At 56.1% G+C, this 25,813-nt stretch overlaps 2 protein-coding genes across 2 annotated transcripts; one reads left to right on the forward strand and one right to left on the reverse strand.

The window, feature by feature from the left end:
- Positions 1 to 534: 534 nt before the first annotated feature.
- On the forward strand, positions 535 to 7,015 carry prr5l (proline rich 5 like; the record flags this gene model as incomplete). Its single annotated transcript, XM_084490556.1, has 8 exons — positions 535 to 953; positions 2,791 to 2,871; positions 4,145 to 4,193; positions 5,086 to 5,143; positions 5,355 to 5,446; positions 5,565 to 5,702; positions 6,132 to 6,249; positions 6,723 to 7,015. Exons 1-8 carry the CDS (start codon positions 835 to 837, stop codon positions 7,013 to 7,015), a joined length of 948 nt encoding a protein of 315 aa, XP_084346682.1. The 5' UTR covers positions 535 to 834.
- A 1,570-nt stretch (positions 7,016 to 8,585) lies between these two features.
- Positions 8,586 to 24,826, reverse strand: LOC311374785 (zinc finger protein 609-like). Its single transcript, XM_084490550.1, has 9 exons — positions 24,433 to 24,826; positions 21,931 to 22,721; positions 20,537 to 20,870; positions 19,842 to 19,929; positions 15,388 to 18,019; positions 13,662 to 14,070; positions 12,470 to 12,811; positions 9,835 to 9,913; positions 8,586 to 9,549 (listed from the first exon to the last, which is right to left on the reverse strand). The coding sequence occupies exons 2-8, from the start codon at positions 22,657 to 22,659 to the stop codon at positions 9,840 to 9,842; spliced, it is 4,608 nt and encodes a 1,535-aa protein (XP_084346676.1). The 5' UTR covers positions 22,660 to 22,721; positions 24,433 to 24,826; the 3' UTR covers positions 8,586 to 9,549; positions 9,835 to 9,839.
- Positions 24,827 to 25,813: the final 987 nt, after the last annotated feature.

Raw genomic sequence — 25,813 nt, forward strand, 5'->3', positions numbered from 1 at the left:
AGTACGACCACCACCACCACACCTCCCAGTACGACCACCGCCACACCTCCCAGTACGACCACCACCACCACACCTCCCAGTACGACCACCACCACACCTCCCAGTACGACCACCACCACCACACCTCCCAGTACGACCACCACCACCACACCTCCCAGTAGAACCTATATATATATATACAGTGTATATATATATATATACTGTATATATACAGTGTATATATATATACTGTATTTATGTATCATATGTCATTACGGAGCAGGGAGGGGTTAGATGGTGAACATCATTGTGGAGGTGTGTCCTCAGTGTGTCTCATGTCTCCAGCAGGGTGGTGGTGATGGGGGTCTCTCTGTCTCCAGCAGGGCGGTGGTGATGGGGGTCTCTCTGTCTCCAGCAGGGCGGTGGTGATGGGGGTCTCTCTGTCTCCAGCAGGGCGGTGATGATGGGGGTCTCTGTGTGTCTCCAGCAGGGCGGTGGTGATGGGGGTCTCTCTGTCTCCAGCAGGGCGGTGGTGATGGGGGTCTCTCTGTCTCCAGCAGGGCGGTGGTGATGGGGGTCTCTCTGTCTCCAGCAGGGCGGTGGTGATGGGGGTCTCTGTGTGTCTCCAGCAGGGCGGTGGTGATGGGGGTCTCTGTGTGTCTCCAGCAGGGCGGTGGTGATGGGGGTCTGTGTGTCTCCAGCAGGGCGGTGGTGATGGGGGTCTCTGTCTCCAGCAGTAGGGCGGTGGTGATGGGGGTCTCTGTGTCTCCAGCAGGGCGGTGGTGATGGGGGTCTGTGTGTCTCCAGCAGGGTGGTGGTGATGGGGGTCTCTCTGTCTCCAGCAGGGCGGTGGTGATGGGGTCTTTGCGTCGTCCCCGGGCGCGCTTCATGAGCTCCCCGGTGCTGTCGGACCTGACCCGCTTCCAGAACGGATCGTCAGCTCTGCAGCTGAGCAACACCAGCGTGTGGAACAGGTGAGGCCCCCTCCACCCCCTTCCACCTCCACCCCCTCCATCAGCTCCACCTCCATCAGCTCCACCTCCACCCCCTCCATCAGCTCCACCTCCATCAGCTCCACCTCCACCCCCTCCAGCTCCACCCCCTCCATCAGCTCCACCTCCATCAGCTCCACCTCCACCCCCTCCATCAGCTCCACCTCCATCAGCTCCACCTCCACCCCCTCCAGCTCCACCCCCTCCATCAGCTCCAGCTCCACCTCCACCCCCTTCCACCTCCACCCCCTCCATCAGCTCCAGCTCCACCTCCACCCCCTTCCACCTCCACCCCCTCCATCAGCTCCACCTCCACCTCCACCCCCTATCAGCTCCATCTCCATCAGCTCCCTCCATCTAGAAGGGCGTGGTCCTAGAGGGGGTGTGGTCCTAGAGGGGGTGTGGTCCCAGAGGGGGTGTGGTCCTAGAGGGGGTGTGGTCCTAGAGGGGGTGTGGTCCTAGAGGGGGCGTGGTCCTAGAGGGGGTGTGGTCCTAGAGGGGGTGTGGTCCCATAGGGGGCGGGGTCCTAGAGGGGGCGTGGTCCTAGAGTGGGCATGGTCCCAGAGGGGGCGTGGTCCTGGAGGGGCGTGGTCCTAGAGGGGGCGTGGTCCTAGACTGTACAGAGCGGTCTCTGCCAGGGTTCAGCTCAGGGTTTCTGCTGTGTAGCAGAGCAAGGCTCTGAGATTAGCTCAGATTAGCGTAGATTAGCGTAGATTACAGTAACCCAGGAGACGGAGGAATGAGCGCCAGGTCCTGATCCCAGAGAACAGAGTTCAGCTCTCTGAGAACCGCCGCCCTCCACTGATTTGTATTCAATGACTTGTAGCCGCAAACTGGGAGAGCAAGGCACTGACCCGGCCAGGGCGGGGGTTCCAATCCCCACTGGAGGCTCCCAGAGTGAGGATTCACCGACACACACACGCACACGCACACGCACACACACACACGCACACTCACACACACACACACACACACACACACGCACACGCACACTCACACACACACACACATACACACGCACGCACGCACACACGCACGCACGCACACACGCACGCACGCACACACTCGCGGCCTTGGCGGTGTGGGGACGGATGTGTTGGCAGGATGAGGACGTGAGATGGAGGAGTGAGAGGAGGCCGCCTCTTGTTTAGCTTTAACTGGTCTACTTCCTGTCTGCACAGGAAGTAGTGGCAGGATGAGACTATTGGCACAGGAAGAGCGAGAGATACTGAGTGACTCAAGTATCTCTCACTTCGTCAGACGCACACACACACGCACGCACGAATGCATAACGCACACACATGCACTAACACACATACATTAACAAACATAACACACACACACATACACTAGCACAAATAACGACACACCGACACACACCTACAGAGCTGCCAAGGGGACAGAAAAGCGTGTGCGTGCGGTCTGTGTGCGAACCACCGATGACTGATCCTGTTGATCAGTTCATGATCAGAGAGCCACACTTCAGGAGGACCCAGCGGAGGACGAGGACTTCATTCCAAAGAGAACAACGTCAGTTGTATGGAATTCTTTTGGCTACAGAAAAGACGCTGTTGACCAAAAACATAAGGGCGTAGCGATTGTTGCCACAACAAAAGGCGAGGCGGCTAAAGAGACGCCCTCCAAAGCAAAGAGCCAGAGAGCGGCTCACAACACATCTCTGCACTCCGCCACAAATTCACCCCCCATCACTGAGCCTAAGTGACCTGAAGACGGAACTATGATCAGGATATGAACAAATCCTTGTGTTACCGTGAGGTGTCACCTCTTGACCCTCAGCCTTTGACCTTCGACCCCTCAGTGTCCAGACGGCCGTCATGAAGGTGTTCCAGGGAGGAGGGCTGCAGGCCAACGAGCTCTACACACTCAACGAGAGCATCAGGTACACACCATGTCCTCATAAACTGTGATATCCCTATAACATGTCCTCATAAACAGATTAACATCACTATAACATGTCCTCATAAATTGTGATATCCCTATAACACTTCCTCATAAACAGATTAACATCACTATAACATGTCCTCATAAACAGATTAACATCGCTATGACATGTCCTCATAAACAGATTAACAACACTATAACATGTCCTCATAAACAGATTAACAACACTATAACATGTCCTCATAAACAGATTAACAACACTATAACATGTCCTTGTAAACAGATTAACAACACTATAACATGTCCTCATAAACAGATTAACAACACTATAACATGTCCTCATAAACAGATTAACAACACTATAACATGTCCTCGTAAACAGATTAACATCACTACAACATGTCCTCATAAACAGACTAGCATTGCTATAACATGTCCTCATAAACAGATTAACATCACTATAACATGTCCTCATAAACAGATTAACAACACTATAACATGTCCTCATAAACAGACTAGCATTGCTATAACATGTCCTCATAAACAGACTAGAAACACTATAACATATCATGATAAACAGGCTAGCATCGCTAACTTGATTCTATTTTCAATGAATTTACTTTAACTATTTGATTATATATGTTATAGTTTACATTCATTCCATAGTCTTCCCTGGCCTTGCTACTAGAAGGTGTGTGTACTCTGGGTTAGGGTTATGCCTGGCCCCTCCCAATTTCTTCAAATGTTCTGTGTGAGGTGAAATGAGATCAAAATGCGGGCTATATGTTTGGTTTTGTTCACGGTGCATGAAGGAACCAACTGGTTTTCCAACCAATTCTGAAAGTTGCTCTGGAGAGTAGCTTCCGTCATGGAACCAGCAGCTGCCCAGCGGCCGGCGGCCGTATCGGACCAGCATTCCTACCATCACTTCCCCATCGCTGCCTGATTATCATCTCTGGAGTTCACAGCTCAATGGAACCACACCCTGAGGCCTTGGGGCCCTGAGGCCCTGGGGCCCGGGGCCCTGAGGCCCTGGGGCCCGGGGCCCTGGGGCCCTGAGGACCTGGGGCCCTGGGGCCCTGAGGCCCTGAGGCCCTGGGGCCCTGAGGCCTTACAGCCAGCCGCTCACATCAAGACACCGGTCGTCCACCAGGGGCCTGACCACCAGGGGGGCCCGACCAACCTTTCGGTTGTCAGATAGCCTGCTCTTACTCCTGAGTCACCGCCCAGAGAGAAGAGGAAGTGACCATGAGTGTTTCCTGTTCCAACAGGTGGCTTCTGAAGACCGAACTGGGCTCCTTCATCACAGACTTCCTACAGGTGAACACACTAACGAGGACCAACAGTTGAACACACTAACGAGGACCTACAGGTGAACACACTAACGAGGACCTATAGGTGAACACACTAACGAGGACCTACAGGGGAACACACTAACGAGGACCTACAGGCGAACACACTAACGAGGACCTACAGGTGAACACACTAACGAGGACCTATAGGTGAACACACTAACGAGGACCTACAGGTGAACACACTAACGAGGACCTGCAGGTGAACACACTTAACGAGGACCTACAGGTGAACACACTAACGAGGACCTTCAGGTGAACACACTAACGAGGACCTACAGGTGAACACACTAACGAGGACCTACAGGTGAACACACTAACGAGGACCTACAGGTGAACACACTAACGAGGACCTACAGGTGAACACACTAACGAGGACCTACAGGTGAACACACTAACGAGGACCTGCAGGTGAACACACTAACGAGGACCTACAGGTGAACACACTAACGAGGACCTACAGGTGAACACACTAACGAGGACCTTCAGGTGAACACACTTAACGAGGACCTACAGGTGAACACACTAACGAGGACCTGCAGGTGAACACACTAACGAGGACCTACAGGTGAACACACTAACGAGGACCTACAGGTGAACACACTAACGAGGACCTACAGGTGAACACACTAACGAGGACCTTCAGGTGAACACACTAACGAGGACCTACAGGTGAACACACTAACGAGGACCTACAGGTGAACACACTAACGAGGACCTACAGGTGAACACACTAACGAGGACCTGCAGGTGAACACACTAACGAGGACCTACAGGGGAACACACTAACGAGGACCTACAGGTGAACGGGTACTCATACCTGGTTACCTACTAACAGCTGCAGGGTTTTGTCCTCCCAGAACCAGCTGCTGACCAAGGGCCTGGAGCGCCTCCTGGAGAAGGTCCAGTTCTATGAAGGTGAGACCCTTAGATGTTGAGACCACTTCTATGATGTTTAGATCTGTGAAGGTGAGGTGTTCACAAAGCTTTCCTGATGTCTGATGTTCTACTAGGTTACGTTCAACGTGAACGGTGTGTCGTGGAGCCAACAGTCAGTAGCATAACAGTCGCATGACATCCATATAGACATACACATAACATAACATATCTTCCCTGTTGTGGTAACTAGGCAACAACCAGCTGACGATGCTGTCTGAGATATGGGTTCGATTCTTCACGGAGACGCTGCCGACCCTACAGGCTATATTCTACCCCGTCCAGGTAACCCTGACCTACTACCCTAGTGCCCTATCCACTACCCTGACCCTGATACGTGTGTGTGTGTGTGTGTGTGTGTGTGTGTGTGTGTGTGTGTGTGTGTGTGTGTGTGTGTGTGCAGGGCCAGGAGCTGACCATCAGACAGATGTGTCTGCTGGCGTTCAGGGACCAGGTGGTTCTGCAGCTCCCCCTGGAGGCCGCACTGGGCGCTGCGGCCGGCGTGGCCCCGCCCCTCACACAGATGCTGCTGGTGCTGCAGGTACACACACCTGGGGGGGCGTCCAGGACCACACCACCTGTCTGTCTGCCTCTAGCCTGGTCTGTCTGTCTCTAGCGTGGTCTGTCTGTCTCTAGCCTGGTCTGTCTGTCTCTAGCCTGTCTGTCTCTAGCGTGGTCTGCCTGTCTGTCTCTAGCCTGGTCTGTCTGTCTCTAGCGTGGTCTGTCTGTCTTTAGCCTGGTCTGTCTCTAGCCTGGTCTGTCTCTAGCCTGGTCTGTCTGTCTCTAGCGTGGTCTGTCTGTCTTTAGCCTGGTCTGTCTCTAGCCTGGTCTGTCTCTAGTGTGGTCTGTCTGTCTCTAGTCTGTCTGTCTGTCTTTAGTCTGTCTGTCTGTCTGTCTGTCTCTAGCCTGGTCTGTCTGTCTCTAGCGTGGTCTGTCTGTCTCTAGCGTGGTCTGCCTGTCTGTCTGTCAGGGGGTGCAGGACCCCAGCGGTCCGGGTCTGCAGTATCAGGAGCTGGAGCGTCTGGTGGAGATGGGCGTGTCCCCGTATCTCGGCAACGTCCTGCGCCATGGCAACCAGCAGCAGCTAGGTACACCGTTACCCTGACAACCCTCACAAACACTACCACGGTTACTAGAACTACCAGTTACTATAACTACCACCATTACTATGGCTACTATTGTTACTATAACTACCAGTTACTATAGGTACCACTGTTACCATGGCTACTATTGTTACTAGAACTACCAGTTACTATAGATACTATTTACTATAACTACCAGTTACTATAGATACCACTGTTACCATGGCTACTATTGTTACTAGAACTACCAGTTACTATAGATACTATTTACTATAACTACCAGTTACTATAGATACCACTGTTACCATGGCTACTATTGTTACTATAACTACCAGTTACTATAGATACTATTGTTACTATAAAAAAATAAATAAATACCACCGTTACCGTTACCATGGCTACTACCGTTACCAGTGAAGGAAGGCTAAAGGTTCTATGGACTTCCTGTTCCTAACGAGAGTCCCTCCCCCTCCGGCCAGACGGGGGCGACGGGGAGCGGCCCCCCCGGGCGGGGCCCCTGGACCCCCCCCGGCCCGACCCCTCCTCCCTGCCCCCCCTGCTGGAGCAGGAGGGCGAGGCCTACCTGGAGCGGGCGGGGGGGCAGCGGCGCCACACCGTGGCCAACGCCCACTCAGACCTCCAGCTGCTGACCGCCTCCAGCAGGATGCATGCTGGGACGCGGGACCGGGGGGGGGCCCCGGGGCCCGCCGGGGGGGGGGGGGAGCGGGGCCCGAGAGGCTCTCAGGCCAATAACACGGCACACGAGCCCTGAGGGCGGGGCTGAGGACGGGGGGGACAGAGTGGACCCCTGAGGGGGGGGGGGGGGGGACAGAGTGGACCCCTGAGGGGGGGGGGGGGGGACCCCTGAGGTCAGCAGACCTGCTGAGGGGGGGGGGGGGGGGGGGGCACTGGAGAGGAACCACCGCTCTGTGGAGACCGACCGCAGACATCAGTGTGGACATTACCATATGTTCAAGACACATTACCATATGTTCAAGACACATTACCATATGTCCAAGACACATTACCATATGTCCAAGACACATTACCATATGTTCAAGACACATTACCATATGTCCAAGACACATTACCATATGTTCAAGACACATTACCATATGTCCAAGACACATTACCATATGTTCAAGATACATTACCATATGTCCAAGACACATTACCATATGTTCAAGACACATTACCATATGTTCAAGATACATTACCATATGTTCAAGATACATTACCATATGTTCAAGATACATTACCATATGTCCAAGACACATTACCATATGTTCAAGACACATTACCATATGTCCAAGATACATTACCATATGTTCAAGATACATTACCATATGTTCAATATACATTACCATATGTAATATTGTAAAGTAACATTACAATAGACACATTGCCATATTGTAAAGTAACATTACAATAGACACTTTACCATATTGTAATATTGTAAAGTAACATTACAATAGACACATTACCATATTGTGATCAACATGTTAATGTAAATATGGTAATGTCCATTAACATGTATGTATATGTTAATTAAAATGACCATGTACACATTACATTACCATATTGTGTACATATGGGAATACCCATTAACATATGTACATGACCATATTTCAATGTACATTACCATATACATATTACAATATGGTCATGTGCAGTACCATATGTACAGTACAATATGGTTATGTGCAGTACCATATGTAATTACAATATGGTCATGTACAGTACAATATGGTAATGCGCAGTACCATATGTACATTACAATATGGTCATGTGCAGTACACCATATGTACATTACAATATGGTCATGTGCAGTACCATATGTACAGTACAATATGGTCATGTGCAGTACACCATATGTACAGTACAATATGGTCATGTGCAGTACACCATATGTACAGTACAATATGGTCATGTGCAGTACCATATGTACAGTACAATATGGTCATGTGCAGTATTATGTACGTTCCACTCCACATGGACCTGCTGGTGATCACCATCCTAGGAGGTGATCCACATGTTGTATTTTTATAAAGGAGACTTTTACCACTTCCTGTTCTGACTCTTTTCTTCACACGTCGGTGCTTTTAAAGGTGAGGAGGCCGTCCTGACACATTCCACGTCTGCATTTAGCCATGGTCGCAATAAGCATGTAGAGCTTAGCAACAGTCTATAGACCGGTGACAGACGTCAGGTTCCAGATACCAGAATGAATTACGATTATTATTAGCTTTCCAGAGTGATACTGCCCCCTAGTGTAAGAGTTACCGTGACCTGAAAGAGTGTGTGTGCGCGCAAGTGTGTGAGTGGAATGACTACACTTGATATTCCACCAGTTACAATTTTAATAACATCAACATGTAGAAAAACAGAAGAGCATCCAGAAACTTCTTTTAAAATTATTCCCCTGTACAGTATTTACACACACACACACACACACACACACACACACACACACACACACACACACACACACACACACACACACACACACACACACACACACACACACACACACACACACACACACCTCTAAGCTCCAGGGGAGAGGGGTCCATCCAGAGGTCAAAGTTCAACTCAGCCTTCCCTCATGTCTAGTTCACCTCCATTCACACCGAGCCTGGACTGAGGCCTAGCCTAGCTCCACAGTCCTAGCCTAGCTCCACAGTCCTAGCCTAGCTCCACAGTCCTAGCTTAGCTCCACAGTCCTAGCCTAGCTCTGGCCCTAGCCTAGCACCACGGTCCTAGCCTAGCTCCGGTCCTAGCCTAGCTCTGGCCCTAGCCTAGCTCCACGGTCCTAGCCTAGCTCCACGGTCCTAGCATAGCACCACGGTCCTAGCATAGCACCACAGTCCTAGCCTAGCTCCGGTCCTAGCCTAGCTCTGGCCCTAGCCTAGCTCCGGTCCTAGCCTAGCTCTGGCCCTAGCCTAGCACCACAGTCCTAGCTTAGCTCCACAGTCCTAGCCTAGCTCTGGCCCTAGCCTAGCACCACAGTCCTAGCCTAGCTCCGGTCCTAGCCTAGCTCTGGCCCTAGCCTAGCACCACGGTCCTAGCCTAGCTCCGGTCCTAGCCTAGCTCCGGTCCTAGCCTAGCACCACAGTCCTAGCCTAGCTCCGGTCCTAGACTAGCTCCGGTCCTAGCCTAGCTCCGGTCCTAGCCTAGCTCCGGTCCTAGCCTAGCTCCACAGTCCTAGCCTAGCTCCGGTCCTAGCCTAGCTCCGGTCCTAGCCTAGCTCCAGACGTGTCTCCACTGTGTTGAGGAGCAGGAGGTCGGCTGGTTCATCTGTGGTCCCTGTGGGAGGTTGAGGAGAAAACATGAATATCAGGTAGTTCAAACGTGCTAACGGCTAGGATACAGTGCTAACGGCTAGGATACAGTGCTAACGGCTAGGACACGGCTAGGTCATCCACAGTAGAACCACAAAGGCTCCCTTAGCCGTGTCTTAGCAACGGAGCTGAATGAAGTCAGGGGTTGGTTATATCAGGGTCAGAGGTCAGAGGGGTTGGTTATATCAGGGTCAGAGGTCAGAGGGGTTGGTTATATCAGGGTCAGAGGTCAGGGGTCAGAGGGTCTTACCTTCCTCACCTCCGGGCGGGGGGGTACATGGAGGGGGCGGTGGCCTGCTGACTCGCTACGATGGCCGACGATGACATGCCTGTGGGGGAGGAGCCAAACGTCAGCTAACTCACCCGTCCCTTAGGCTAACTCACCCGTCCCTTAGGCTAACTCACGCATCCTTAAGGCTAACTCACCCGTCCTTAAGGCTAACTCACCCGTCCCTTAGACTAACTCACCCATCCCTTAGGCTAACTCACCCGTCCTTAAGGCTAACTCACCCGTCCCTTAGACTAACTCACCCATCCGTTAGGCTAACTCACCCGTCCCTTAGGCTAACTCACGCATCCTTAAGGCTAACTCACCCGTCCTTAAGGCTAACTCACCCGTCCTTAAGGCTAACTCACCCGTCCCTTAGGCTAACTCACCCGTCCTTAAGGCTAACTCACCCGTCCCTAAGGGTAACTGACCTAAGGGTTAAGGTAAGGGTAACTGACCTAAGGGTTAAGGTAAGGGTACCTGCGTTGTAGGGCAGGTCGTACTGCGCTGACAGCAGGGGGTAGGGTTAAAGTAAGGGTTAAGGTAAGGGTTAAGGGTTAAGGTACCTGCGTTGTAGGGCAGGTCGTACTGCGCTGACAGCAGGGGGTAGGGTTAAGGTAAGGGTTAAGGTTTAAGGTAAGGGTTAAGGTAAGGGTTACCTGCGTTGTAGGGCAGGTCGTACTGAGCTGACAGCAGGGGGTAGGGTTAAGGGTTAAGGTAAGGGATAAGGTAAGGGTTAAGGTAAGGGTTAAGGGTTACCTGCGTTGTAGGGCAGGTCGTACTGCGCTGACAGCAGGGGGTAGGGTTAAGGTAAGGGTTAAGGTAAGGGTTAAGGGTTACCTGCATTGTAGGGCAGGTCGTACTGCGCTGACAGCAGGGGGTAGGGTTAAGGTAAGGGTTAAGGTTAAGGGTTACCTGCGTTGTAGGGCAGGTCGTACTGAGCTGACAGCAGGGGGTAGGGTTAAGGTAAGGGTTAAGGTAAGGGTTAAGGGTACCTGCGTTGTAGGGCAGGTCGTACTGCGCTGACAGCAGGGGGTATGGTTAAGGTAAGGGTTAAGGTTAAGGGTTACCTGCGTTGTAGGGCAGGTCGTACTGTGCTGACAGCAGGGGGTAGGGTTAAGGTAAGGGTTAAGGTAAGGGTTAAGGTTAAGGTAAGGGTTACCTGCGTTGTAGGGCAGGTCGTACTGCGCTGACAGCAGGGGGTAGGGTTAAGGTAAGGGTTAAGGTTAAGGGTTACCTGCGTTGTAGGGCAGGTCGTACTGAGCTGACAGCAGGGGGTAGGGTTAAGGTAAGGGTTAAGGTAAGGGTTAAGGGTTACCTGCGTTGTAGGGCAGGTCGTACTGTGCTGACAGCAGGGGGTAGGGTTAAGGGTTAAGGTTAAGGTAAGGGATAAGGTAAGGGTTAAGGTTAAGGTAAGGGTTACCTGCGTTGTAGGGCAGGTCGTACTGCGCTGACAGCAGGGGGTAGGGTTAAGGTAAGGGTTAAGGTTAAGGGTTACCTGCGTTGTAGGGCAGGTCGTACTGAGCTGACAGCAGGGGGTAGGGTTAAGGTAAGGGTTAAGGTAAGGGTTAAGGGTTACCTGCGTTGTAGGGCAGGTCGTACTGCGCTGACAGCAGGGGGTAGGGTTAAGGTAAGGGTTAAGGGTTACCTGCATTGTAGGGCAGGTCGTACTGCGCTGACAGCAGGGGGTAGGGTTAAGGTAAGGGTTAAGGTAAGGGTTAAGGTTAAGGGTTACCTGCGTTGTAGGGCAGGTCGTACTGAGCTGACAGCAGGGGGTAGGGTTAAGGTAAGGGTTAAGGTAAGGGTTAAGGGTACCTGCGTTGTAGGGCAGGTCGTACTGCGCTGACAGCAGGGGGTATGGTTAAGGTAAGGGTTAAGGTTAAGGGTTACCTGCGTTGTAGGGCAGGTCGTACTGTGCTGACAGCAGGGGGTAGGATTAAGGTAAGGGTTAAGGTAAGGGTTAAGGTAAGGGTTAAGGTTAAGGTAAGGGTTACCTGCGTTGTAGGGCAGGTCGTACTGCGCTGACAGCAGGGGGTAGGGTTAAGGTAAGGGTTAAGGTTAAGGGTTACCTGCGTTGTAGGGCAGGTCGTACTGAGCTGACAGCAGGGGGTAGGGTTAAGGTAAGGGTTAAGGTAAGGGTTAAGGGTTACCTGCGTTGTAGGGCAGGTCGTACTGTGCTGACAGCAGGGGGTAGGGTTAAGGGTTAAGGTTAAGGTAAGGGTTAAGGTAAGGGTTAAGGGTTACCTGCGTTGTAGGGCAGGTCGTACTGTGCTGACAGCAGGGGGTAGGGTTAAGGTTAAGGGTTAAGGTAAGGGTTAAGGGTTAAGGTTAAGGGTTACCTGCGTTGTAGGGCAGGTCGTACTGCGCTGACAGCAGGGGGTAGGGTTAAGGGTTAAGGTTAAGGGTACCTGCGTTGTAGGGCAGGTCGTACTGCGCTGACAGCAGGGGGTAGGGTTAAGGGTTAAGGTTAAGGGTACCTGCGTTGTAGGGCAGGTCGTACTGCGCTGACAGCAGGGGGTAGGGTTAAGGGTTAAGGGTTAAGGTTAAGGGTTACCTGCGTTGTAGGGCAGGTCGTACTGTGCTGACAGCAGGGGGTAGGGTTAAGGTTAAGGGTTACCTGCGTTGTAGGGCAGGTCGTACTGTGCTGACAGCAGGGGGTATCCCAGGTGGTGGTGGGAGGTGACGGCGCGCTGGGAGGGGGAGGAGCGGGGCCTCTCGCCGTCCCTCTCGGGCGCGGCGCCCCCCCCGCCGCGGGGGTCCCGGTCGGGGGGGCCCTTGGGGGGCCCGGCGGTGGCGGAGGACTTGGTCTTGTAGTGGGAGGCGTGCTGCTGCAGCAGCTCCAGGGCCTTGGTGTCCCCCGGCGGCTTGGAGCCCGACGGGCTGGAGCGCGACTCGGCCTCCTCACACGCCTTCCCCCCGTAGGCCGCCGAGAACGGGTAGCCGGCCGGCAGGTAGGAGCCTGGGGGGAGGGGCAGGTCAGCACACAGCGCACAACACACAACACAACAACACAACACAACACACAGGTAGGAGCCTGGAGGGAGGGGCAGGTCAGCACACAACGCACAACACACAACACAACAACACAACACAACACACAGGTAGGAGCCTGGAGGGAGGGGCAGGTCAGCACACAACACAGTAACACAACAACACAACACAACAACACACAGGTAGGAGCCTGGAGGGAGGGGCAGGTCAGCACACAGCGCACAACACAGTAACACAACAACACAACACAACAACACACAGGTAGGAGCCTGGAGGGAGGGGCAGGTCAGCACACAGTGCACAACACAGTAACACAACAACACAACACAACAACACACAGGTAGGAGCCTGGGGGGAGGGGCAGGTCAGCACACAGCGCACAACACAACAACACAACAACACAACACAGGTAGGAGCCTGGAGGGAGGGGCAGGTCAGCACACAACGCACAACACAGCAACACAACAACACAACAACACAACACACAGGTAGGAGCCTGGAGGGAGGGGCAGGTCAGCACACAGCGCACAACACACAACACAACAACACAACAGGGGGTCTACAGGGGGTCTACAGGGGGTCTGGTCTACAGGGGGTCTGGTCTACAGGGGGTCTACAGGGGGTCTGGTCTACAGGGGGTCTGGTCTACAGGGGGTCTGGTCCACAGGGGGTCTAGAGGGGGTCTACAGGGGGTCCACAGGGGGTCCACAGGGGGTCCACAGGGGGTCTACAGGGGGTCTGGTCTACAGGGGGTCTGGTCTACAGGGGGTCTACAGGGCGTCCACAGGGGGTCTACAGGGGGTCCAGTGGGCTCTCACCAGGGTAGTTGTGGATCATGACGGAGGGCACGGCGCGGTAGCCCGGCGTGTTGGGGTCGAAGCCCTGGCCGTAGGCGTAGGCGCCCTGCATGTAGGGCAGGTAGGCCTGGTGCTGCTGCGGGGAGAAGTGCATGTGGAGCGGCCGGGGGTCCTTCCCCCCCCCGCCCCGGGGGTCCTCGGGGGCCCGGGGGCCCTCCCGCCCCTCCCCCGACTCCTCCCTCTGGTGCTCCTCCTTGGGGCGGGGCTGCTTCTCCTCCTTCCCCTTCCTGTCCCTCTCTCTCTCGCGGTCCCTCTCCCTCTCGCGGTCCCTCTCGCGGTCCCGCTCCCGCTCCCTCTCCTCCCTCCAGCGCTCCTCGTCCGCCGGGTACTTGTTGGGGTAGACGTAGGGCCACAGGCGTGAGTCCGGCTCCTGGGGGGGGGAGAGGGGGGGGAGGAGGGGGGAGACATCCTCAGAACAGCCCACACCAACAACCTTCACCCAGAGACCCTCACGGAGACCCGGGCTGAGAGCCTTCTGTCGTCCTCTCACCGACATCCTCCCAGTCCACGTTTCAGTGGTGGATCAAACATCTGTCTAGAGCTCTACCGACCTGTAGAGGTCTCTACCGGCCTGTACAGGTCTGTACCGACATGTACAGGTCTCTACCGACCTGTAGAGGTCTCTACCGACCTGTAGAGGTCTCTACCAACCTGTAGAGGTCTCTACCGGCCTGTACAGGTCTGTACCGACCTGTAGAGGTCTCTACCGACATGTACAGGTCTGTACCGACCTGTAGAGGTCTCTACCGGCCTGTACAGGTCTCTACAGGTCTGTACAGGTCTGTACCGACATGTACAGGTCTCTACAGGTCTAGACCTCTATAGGTCTCTACCGACCTGTACAGACCTGTCTACACCTGTACAGACCTGTAGAGACCTGGTTTGATGGTGTGTTGGATGGTGGTGTGTTGGATGGTGGTGTGTTGGATGGTGGTGTGTTGGATGGTGATGTTGGATGGTGGTGTGTTGGATGGTGGTGTGTTGGATGGTGATGTTGGATGGTGGTGTGTTGGATGGTGGTGTGTTGGATGGTGGTGTGTTGGATGGTGGTGTGTTGGATGGTGATGTGTTGGATGGTGGTGTGTTGGATGGTGATGTTGGATGGTGTGTTGGATGGTGTGTTGGATGGTGATGTTGGATGGTGGTGTGTTGGATGGTGGTGTGTTGGATGGTGATGTTGGATGGTGTGTTGGATGGTGTGTTGGATGGTGATGTTGGATGGTGGTGTGTTGGATGGTGGTGTGTTGGATGGTGATGTTGGATGGTGTGTTGGATGGTGTGTTGGATGGTGATGTTAGATGGTGGTGGTGTGTTGGATGGTGGTGGTGTGTTGGATGGTGGTGTTGGATGGTGTGTTGGATGGTGTGTTGGATGGTGTGTTGGATGGTGGTGATGTTGGATGGTGGTGTTGTGTTGGATGGTGGTGTGTTGGATGGTGATGTTGGGTGGTGGTGTGTGTTGGATGCTGATGTTGGATGCTGATGTTGGATGGTGATGGTGTGTTGGATGGTGGTGGTGTGTTGGATGGTGATGTTGGATGGTGGTGTGTTGGATGGTGTGTTGGATGGTGTGTTGGATGGTGGTGGTGTGTTGGATGGTGATGTTGGATGGTGGTGGTGTGTTGGATGGTGATGTTGGACGGTGATGTTGGATGGTGGTGTTGGATGGCGACGGGTCCCGGGCGTACCTGTCTGTACCACATGGCCGGCTCCATGCCGGCGGGCCGGCCCGTCTCCATGGCGACCTTGGGGTCCTCCTTGCCGCGGTAGCCCGGCGGCGGGGGGGCGCCCCCGGGGGTCCTCCTGCCCCCGCCCCCCCCCTCCTCCTCCTCCTTGGACATGATGACCGACTTGCTCTTCTCCGCCCCCGGGGTGCCGGGGGCCCCGAGGGCCCCTGGGGGCGCGGCCCCGAGGCCCGGGTCCTTCAGCTTGCCGGCGAGGAGGTGGGGGGCGGGGAGGGGGTCGTGGTGGGCGGGGCCGCCGCCGCCCCCCCCCTTGGGGCCCGGGTCCGACGGGCCGGGGGGAGGCGGGCCCTTCTGCTTCCCCTCCTCCTTGCCGGCGGGCGTGTGCTCCGCTCTCCTCTCGGGGGGGCGGGGCCTCTCGTCGTGGGGGCGTGTCCTCTCGTCGTGGGGGGGGCGTGTCCGGTCGTCGTGCGGGGGGCGTGTCCGGTCGTCGTGGGGGGGGCGTGTCCGATCGTCGTGGGGACGGGTCCGGTCGTCGTGCGGGGGGCGTGTCCGGTCGTCGTGAGGGGGGCGTGTCCTCTCGTCGTGCGGGCGGGGCCGGTCGTCGTGGGGGCGGGACCTCTCGTCGTGGGGGCGGGACCTCTCGTCGTGGGGGCGGGGCCGGTCGTGGCGGTAGGCGGAGCTGGCCTGCAGCATGTGGCTGTGGTAGGTGTAGGGCGGGACGTAGGCGTACTGGTTGTAGTACAGCGGGGGCATGTACATGTTGGAGCGCTGCTGGATGACGGACAGCTGCTGCTGCTGCTGCTGCTGCTGCTGCTGCTGCGACACAAGCCCCGCCCCCCCCGCCTCCAGCTTCCTGTGCTCCGTCGGCTCCGACTTGATCCTCCTCAGCTCCACCTGCTGCTGCTGCTGCTGCTCCCCCTGCTGCTCCTCCTCCACCTCCTCCTCCACCCTCTCCTTCTTCACCTTCACCTGCGCCCCCTCCACCTGCGGCGGGGCCCCGGCCCCGCCCCCACCGGGGGGCCCCGGGTAGCCGTAGCGGCCCCCCGGGTCCCCGGGGGCCAGCGGCGGGAACAGGGTCTTCTTGGGCCCCTCGCGGACCACCCCCGGCTCCAGCTTCACCGCGCGGCCGCCGCCGCCGCCCCCCTCCCCGCGGCCCTCGCCGTCCTCGCCGGCGTCGGAGATGTCCGAGTAGGCGGGGCTGCCGGTCTTGACGGACAGGCCGTCGGCGCCGTTCTGGCTGAGCTGCAGCGGCGTGAGGGGCGGGGCCAGGCCGATGCAGGGGCTGGGCGTGTTGTCGGAGAAGCTGTACACCTTGTCCGCCTCGGCCTTCATGCTGGCCAGGCGGCTGTGGTGGGGGGGGTGCGGGGGCTCGCCATTCAGCTGGGGGTCCGAGCACTCCGAGTAGGGGCTCCTCCCCTCCCTCCCCCGCGGGCTGTCCCCCTCCCTCCCCCCGCCGCCGCCGCCGCCCCCCTCCTTCCTCTTCTTCTTCTTCCTGTCTTTAGGGCTGCCGGGGGAGGGGCTCGGCGAGGGGCTGGGGGCGGGGCACAGCGGGCTGCCCTCCAGCGGCCCTTTTGATTGGTGGCTTTTGGCGCCGGACTGAACCATTAGGGAGGGGTCGTTTGGGATGGACTGAACCATTAGGGAGGGGTCGTTGGGGATGGACTGAACCATCGAGGAGGGGTCGTTGGGGATGGACTGAACCATTAAAGAGGGGTCGTTTGGGATGGACTGAACCATTAGGGAGGGGTCGTTGGGGATGGACTGAACCATCGAGGAGGGGTCGTTGGGGATGGACTGAACCATCGAGGAGGGGTCGTTGGAGGGGGGTGTGTGCAGGGGGTACAGCGGGCCGGGGGGCCAGCTGGTCTTGCCCGTCTTAACACAGCCCTTCTCCTGCTTGACCCCTGACCCCAGCAGGCGGCCCCCGCCCCCGCCCCCGCCCTCCTCCTCGCCGCCGTCCTCCCCCGCCGCCTCCCCCCCCGCCTCCCCCTCGCCCCACCTGCGGCCCTGCCGGGGCCCCCAGCCCGGGGATGGGCTCTGGGCCTCGGGGCCCCGGGCCCTGGGCGTGGCGGGGCGGCCCGGGGAGCCGGCCGTCCCGTTGGGCGGCGCGGGGGCCAGGTGGTCGTCGGGCCCCTCGCTGTCGGCCCCGTCGGGGTCCAGCTGGTCGGGCAGGTTGTGGGCGCGGGCCTGGTGGTACTTCAGCCCGTTGATGTGTTTGTACTTCTTGTTGCAGTTGGGGTGGGGGCAGTCGATGAGGGTGGGGGAGGGGGGCCCGCCGCCGCCGCCGCCGCCGCCGCCGGGCTCCGGCGGGGCCCCGCCCCCGGGGCTGGAGGAGGCCCTCATGCGCTTGGTGCTCTTGGGGTCCTCGGGGGCGGGGGTCTCCGCGGGGGGGTCTCCGGGGGGCCTCGGGGTGGGGGTCTTCCTCTTGGCGGCGGGGAGGGGCTCCTCCGGGGCGGAGGGCTGGCTCCCGCGGCGGCCCTTGGCGCCCCCGCTGGCCGCCGCCGCTCGCGTCTTGCTGCCGCCGCCGCCGCCGCCGCCCCCCCGCGGGTCCGAGGAGGAGGAGTGGCTGCCGGGCCGCGCCCGCTTGCCTCGCCCACGGCCGCCGCGCACCTCCAGCTCTCCCGCCTCGCAGAACCTAGCAGGACGTAGCGTTAGCACGGCTAGCACCGGTAGACGTCAGCGCCGGGACGGCGTCAGCGTGGCTACGACGAGACGTAGCGTCAGCGTGGCTACGACGAGATGTAGCGTCAGCGTGGCTACGACGAGATGTAGCGTCAGCGTGGCTACGACGAGATGTAGCGTCAGCGTGGCTACGACGAGATGTAGCGTCAGCGTGGCTACGACGAGATGTAGCGTCAGCGTGGCTACGACGACATGTAGCGTCAGCGTGGCTACGACGAGATGTAGCGTCAGCGTGGCTACGACGACATGTAGCGTCAGCGTGGCTACGACGAGATGTAGCGTCAGCGTGGCTACGACGAGATGTAGCGTCAGCGTGGCTACGACGAGATGTAGCGTTAGCGTGGCTACGAGGAGATGTAGCGTCAGCGTGGCTACGAGGAGATGTAGCGTCAGCGTGGCTACGACGAGATGTAGCGTTAGCGTGGCTACGACGAGATGTAGCGTTAGCGTGGCTACGACGAGATGTAGCGTTAGCACCTTCAGCAGCTACCACCATAGATATATACAGAACACGAGACGTCTCACGGCGGAGTCTAGAACGTCCGCACTGGCGGCCATCTTGCCCCAGTCAGCTCTCTCACCCATAACGTTGTGTTGGTGGTGGTACATGTACTTTTTAAATAACCATAACGTGCTCAATTCTTGCAAACTACTACTATTTGTAAAGGGAAATCTTGTACCTATTTTAGATTATTATATATTTTTAGAACATAACATAATTATTCATAAGTATGCAGTGTCATAACTACATCTCTGACGTTGATAACGAACCAAACCGTTTGAAAATCGGTTGAAAATTGAGCACGTTATGGTTATTTAAAAAGTACACTTACCACCACCAACACAATGTTATGGTGAGCAGCTGACTGGGGCAAGATGGCCGCCAGTGCGGACGTTCGTCTCCATTGGCCGGCAGTGTGGACCAGACGTCTAGTGTTCTATATATATCTATGGCTACCAATATGTGGTGTGTGTATACACACACACACACACACACACGACGAGTGTGTATATACACTACGGTGTGTGTGTGTGTGTATATACTAGGGCTGCTCGATTATGGAAAAAAATCATGATTATTTGAGTTTGAAAACACAATGCATTTATTCAGCATTTCACGGTTGAACTCGATTATATTAGTTTGGAGATCGTTTGACGCTAAATTCGAAATCGCGATCAAAATTGGATTAATCGCACAGCCCTAGTGTATACTTACTTACTGTGTGCACCACTGTGTGCGTGTTTTCTACTGTGTACCTTTGGTGTACTGTTATTACTGTAGTACTAAAGTGTGTACAATATGACGTTTATTAATGTAATGCTACACATTATACGTATATGGTATATTACTTATAGTAGTACCTGGATGTGTGTACATGTATATTACTGTAGTACTACATGTATATTACTGCAGTAGTACCTCGGTGTGTGTACATGTATACTACTGTAGTACTACATCTATATTACTGCAGTAGTACCTCGGTGTGTGTACATGTATACTACTGTAGTACTACATGTATATTACTGCAGTAGTACCTTGTGTGTGTACATGTATACTACTGTAGTACTACATCTATATTACTGCAGTAGTACCTCGGTGTGTGTACATGTATACTACTGTAGTACCTCGGTGTGTGTACATGTATACTACTGTAGTACCCCGGTGTGTGTACATGTATATTACTGTAGTACTACATGTATATTACTGCAGTAGTACCTCGGTGTGTGTACATGTATACAACTATAGTACTACATGTATATTACTGCAGTAGTACCTCGGTGGGGCCCAGTTGTGTCGGGTACAGTCCAGCAGAGTTCCAACGTAGGTCTTGTTCCTCCAAGAGACGTTCACCACCAGCATACCTACACACACACACACACACCACACACCACACACCACACACACACACACACACACACACACACACACACACACACACACACACACACACACACACGAGGGGTTAGCATGGCTACTGAGGGCTGGGGGAGGGTGCTGGGTGAGGGTGAGGATGAGGGTGAGAGTGAGGTTGAGAGTGAGGGTGAAGGTTAGGGTGCTGGGTGAGGGTGAGGATGAGGGTGAGAGTGAGGGTGAGGGGTGAGGGTGAGGGTGAGAGTGAGGGTGAGGGTGAGGGGTGAGGGTGAGGGGTGAGGGTGAGGGGTGAGGGTGAGGGGTGAGGGTGAGGGTGAGGGTGAGAGTGAGAGTGAGGGGTGAGAGTGAGAGTGAGAGTGAGGGTGCGAGTGAGGGTGAGAGTGAGAGTGAGAGTGAGGGTGCTGGGTGAGGGTGCGGGTGCGGGTGCGGGTGCTGGGTGAGGGTGAGGGTCAGGGCGGGTGAGGGTGAGAGTGAGGGTGAGAGTGAGAGTGAGGGTGAGAGTGAGAGTGAGGGTCAGGGCGGGTGTGGGTGAGGGTGAGGGTTAGGTTGAGAGTGAGGGTGAGAGTGAGAGTGCGGGTGCTGGGGGGCGTGGCTCACCGTCCTCCGTCTCCTGCCAGACGATGCCCTCCAGGTTGACGCTGGTGCCCGGCTCGCAGGGCCCCAGGCACTCGGGCTCCGTGGCCAGCGCCACGTGGGCCGTGGTGACGGCCAGGGAGCGCGTTCCCACGGCCAGGGAGCGCGTGCGGACCATGATCTGCTCACAGCTGGAGGAGATGTCCGCGCTGCCGGCCGGGGCCAGCGACGGGTCGGAGCCAGCGGCGGCGGCGGCGGCCAGCGGGAGCTCGAGGCTAGTGGTAGCGGCTAGCAGGAGGTCCGCGCTGCCGGGAGCGGCTAGCGGGAGTGCTACAGGAGGGACGGGCGGCGCCTCCATCTGACGAGGAGAGAACAAACACAACATGTAGGCCTTGTAGCCAACACGCTATTCCTGGCTAGCCTCTAACCTCTTTAAATATTCCTGGACAGCCTTTAAGCTTAAAACAAGCTAATAATGCTAATGCTCAGCAAAACCAAAGTGTGTGAGTGTCTGTGGTGCTTCAGAGGCGAGTGTGGATTATAATGCTGCCTACTATTAGATTATTACATTACACACGCTCCTGACTCCAGAACTTTGCTAGCAATATGTAAACGACGGTGGAACACTGAATGAAACTATCATCATACAGTAAAGGTAAACGCAGCCCCTAGTGACCGTCAGGGTGACGGAGGAGTCCTCACTACACCACCCGGCCCCTAGTGACCGTCAGGGTGACGGAGGAGTCCTCACTACACCACCCGGCCCCTAGTGACCGTCAGGGTGACGGAGGAGTCCTCACTACACCACCCGACCCCTAGTGACCGTCAGGGTGGAGGAGTCCTCACTACACCACCCGGCCCCTAGTGACCGTCAGGGTGACGGAGGAGTCCTCACTACACCACCCGGCCCCTAGTGACCGTCAGGGTGGAGGAGTCCTCACTACACCACCCGGCCCCTAGTGACCGTCAGGGTGGAGGAGTCCTCACTACACCACCCGACCCCTAGTGACCTTCAGGGTGACGGAGGAGTCCTCACTACACCACCCGGCCCCTAGTGACCGTCAGGGTGGAGGAGTCCTCACTACACCACCCGGCCCCTAGTGACCGTCAGGGTGACGGAGGAGTCCTCACTACACCACCCGGCCCCTAGTGACCGTCAGGGTGGAGGAGTCCTCACTACACCACCCGACCCCTAGTGACCGTCAGGGTGGAGGAGTCCTCACTACACCACCCGGCCCCTAGTGACCGTCAGGGTGGAGGGGTCCTCACTACACCACCCGGCCCCTAGTGACCGTCAGGGTGACGGAGGAGTCACTACACCACCCGGCCCCTAGTGACCGTCAGGGTGGAGGAGTCCTCACTACACCACCCGGCCCCTAGTGACCGTCAGGGTGACGGAGGGGTCCTCCAGGTCCTACCTGCTCCCCGGAGCCCACCTGGAGGCCGTGGTACTCGCTGGCCTCCGCCTCCTCGTCCGTCACCATGGCGACGGGCAGCCGTCCCTCCGTCAAGTCCAGGGCGATACTCCCATGATGCTCGGCGGCAGCCAAGTCCGTATTCTGTCCCTGAAACAGTGCGGGGTGGGGGGCCCCCTGAGACAGAGCCGGGGCCCCCGCCTCTTTGTCCACGGCGCCCACCCCTGAGGGGACCACCTCCATCTTCTCCTTCTTACTCTTCCCGCAGGCCCCCTCCTTGTCCTTCTTGGTGGGGGGGCCGCTGCGTGTGATTTTGATGCCCTTCTCGGGGCCCTTGGTGGGGGTGTTGGGGCCGGGGGAGGGGGCGTCCCCTGAGGCCCCGCGCCCCGGGAGCTCCCTCTTGGGGGTGTCCGCAGAAGCCGGGGGTTTGCTGCCTTCCTTGGGGGTCTTGCTGCGTTTGGACTTGGTTTTGCTCTGAGCCCCGGGGGCTATGAAGGTCACCTTCTCAGGTAGGGGGGCCCCAGGGCCCGGCGGCGGGGCCCCTGGGCCCGTCGGGGGGGCCATGCCGGCGTCCTTGCTGCCCGACATCTCCAGCTTCTCCTTCTCCAAGTCAGCGTCCAGGTCGATGATGAGGTTCCCTACGCCGATGTCCCACTCATCCCCACTGTCGTACGCCTCCACTGCAGTCGAGTCCACACCGTTCCCGCCTGTATCAGTGCTGCTGAGGGACATGTTACTGGGCCGGGCTATGGAGGGCCGGCTGCCTCTCTGCTACCCAGAGCCCCGCATCTCACCTGGGGAGAGGAGCACAGACACGCAGCTATCAGCACAGCTAACGGCTCACCGCAGCAACAACACAACCAACCGCAACATCATAGCTGACAGTGACCGCGATAGCTCAAAGCTAACAGCAACCTTAATGACCTGTCTCTGTACTGTCTAACCCCTACCTGCTCCTTAATGACCTGTCTCTGTACTGTCTAACCCCTACCTGCTCCTTAATGACCTGTCTCTGTACTGTCTAACCCCTACCTGCTCCTTAATGACCTGTCTCTGTACTGTCTAACCCCTACCTGCTCCTTAATGACCCGTCTCTGTACTGTCTAACCCCTACCTGCTCCTTAATGACCTGTCTCTGTACTGTCTAACCCCTACCTGCTCCTTAATGACCTGTCTCTGTACTGTCTAACCCCTACCTGCTCCTTAATGACCTGTCTCTGTACTGTCTAACCCCTACCTGCTCCTTAATGACCTGTCTCTGTACTGTCTAACCCCACCTGCTCCTTAATGACCTGTCTCTGTACTGTCTAACCCCTACCTGCTCCTTAATGACCTGTCTCTGTACTGTCTAACCCCTACCTGCTCCTTAAAGACCTGTCTCTGTACTGTCTAACCCCTACCTGCTCCTTAATGACATGGGTATAAAAGTTCACTGTGATAAATATCTCGTAAAAAAGAGTCACATTGAATAAATCCTTCCAACCAATGGCTTAATAAAATATCTAAATAACATAATTCAGGACACTTAAGCCCAGTTAATAACAGTTAATAACACTAAACTATATGGCACGATGGTTTGCTGGACTTTTGTCCCAGACATATGTCAATATTTGATCTGGTTATGGAACTCCTTGCGTTATTCCCCTCAACAGCTCATTCATAGAGCCATTTAGATAGAACGTGGATTGTTATTATTTGTATTTCATTAACCTCTCAGCAGTATGCTGTCCACAGACACAGGAGTCTATGACCCCCGTCCCGTCCACAGCTTGTTATGGTTAGAGTCCACCCATAAGGCTTAAAACACCTCAGAGCCCGCGGGTCTCCGGGGTCCTACCCTGACCTAGTGCTGATCCGGGGGGGGGGGGGGGGGTCACCTCCTAACTCCTGCCCGGCTCAGAGCCCCTGAGGTCGGATCAGTGTGGAGTAGCAGCTAGCCTGCTGCTAGCGGGCTAGCCTGTCAGACCCTCATGACCCGAGACCACCATGACCCGTGTGTTCCCCCGGGTCTCCGACGGGGACCTGCACCGGGAGTCTCCCCGGGCAGCAGCCCCACTGGAGGAGAGATTCCAGGGCGGTGGGCTGGAGCATACCCCCCCCAACAACCCGGGCTCTGCTACCCCCACCACAGCACCGGGAGCGGGCCCGCTGCAGGCCCGCTCCCGGTGCTGTGGTGGGGGTAGCAGAGCCCGGGCTGTGGGGGTAGCACAGCCCGGGCCCGCTGCAGGCCCGCTCCCGGGCTGTGGGGGTAGCACAGCCCGGGCCCCCTGCAAGCCCGGTCCCCGGGGCTGTGGGGGGAGCACAGCCCGGGCCCGGGCCCGCCCCCGGGCTGTGGGGGGGGAGCAGAGCCCGGGCCCGGGCCCGTCCCCGGGCTGTGGGGGGAGCAGAGCCCGGGTTCTCTCCAGACAAAGACGCTGTGACCACGGCTAGCTAGGTAGCTCGCTAGCCTAGCAAGCTAGCAGGCTAACCCCGCGGTTCGTCCCCGTCTGTTCCTGGCCCACTTACCCCGCGTGTGAACCGGGTCTGGCTGAATGGATCACGTGCACTCCATGGACCGATGGGACCGGGTACAGCCCCGGGGGTTGAAGCCCGGGTTCCTCGGCGGGGTTCGCAGCCCCGGACTCGGCGGATCGTAGCGGCGGCGGATCGATCACTGTGCTGCCGGGGAGATCCGCGGCGCAGCACCGGGGGGGACGGAGCACTGGACCGCAGCGGCTCCCCGTCCGGTTAAAGTCCACTCACACCGGCCGAGACCCCGTCCTTCTCATTCAGGGGTTTCCTCGGAAGCCGACATTATCATAAATACACTGCTTTTGCTCTCGAGTTGGCCCACATCGAGGCTCCTCAGTGTGCGGCTAACGGCTGTTTGTCTGGCGGACGGCGCGGCGGAAGACCTGGACCGGAGTCGCTGGGACGCGAGTCGCTGGGACGGGAGTCGCTGGGAAAGGAGTCACTGGGACGGTGGACGGGGGTGGATCTGGAATGGATTCAATACATTTTAGGAATGTATGACAATACGTTATTAATCCCAGACGCGTAGTGGACGGCAATATAATTAAAACAAAAACAAGATTGGATACCATGCCAAATATAATTAAATAACAGTGAAAATGAAGTAATGAGCAATATTTGTGGCTATTGTGATATGAAATATGTAGTGATAGTTATTTTCTGTATTGTGTAAGTAAATCGATTTCTTTGGAGTATAGGCGTGTGTGTTACTCGGTCCGGGGTGTGACCAAAGTTCATTTCGTAACATTCAGTATTTCAGTATTTTGGGTTTTTTGTAATTTGTCAAATTGGCAGAAGGGGTAGTAAGGTTAATGTTTGAGTTAGGCTAGGGTTAGGTTAGTGTTTGAGTGAGGCTAGGGTTAGGTTAGGTTAGTGTTTGAGTGAGGCTAGGGTTAGGTTAGTGTTTGAGTGAGGCTAGGGTTAGGTTAGGTTAGTGTTTGAGTGAGGCTTGGGTTAGGTTAGGGTTAGGTTAGTGTTTGAGTGAGGCTAGGGTTAGGTTATTTTAAACAAATTTCTAACTTGTTGCTGATAAACCTTGTTAAAGACATGACACTAGTACATAGTGCAAAAGGTATCTTTAACTAAACGAATATTAGGAAAGAAAAACAGTTAAACTTTTAAATAAACACATTGCTACTAATCTGCCTTCTGAGGAAACTCTGACCCATACTGTGTGTGTGTGTGTGTGTGTGTGTGTGTGTGTGTGTGTGTGTGTGTGTGTGTGTGTGTGTGTGTGTGTATGTGTGTGGGGGGCAGCTCAGTAATAATAGATGGTCACTCTATCTGACGAGAGAGAGAGAGAGAGAGAGAGAGAGAGAGAGACATAATCAGCCCAACAGAAGAGAATATAGAGTGAGGAGCAGAGACGGCCAGT

The sequence above is a fragment of the Micromesistius poutassou genome, assembly GCF_964030765.1.
Source record: "Micromesistius poutassou genome assembly, contig: SCAFFOLD_303, whole genome shotgun sequence".
NCBI lineage: Eukaryota > Metazoa > Chordata > Actinopteri > Gadiformes > Gadidae > Micromesistius > Micromesistius poutassou.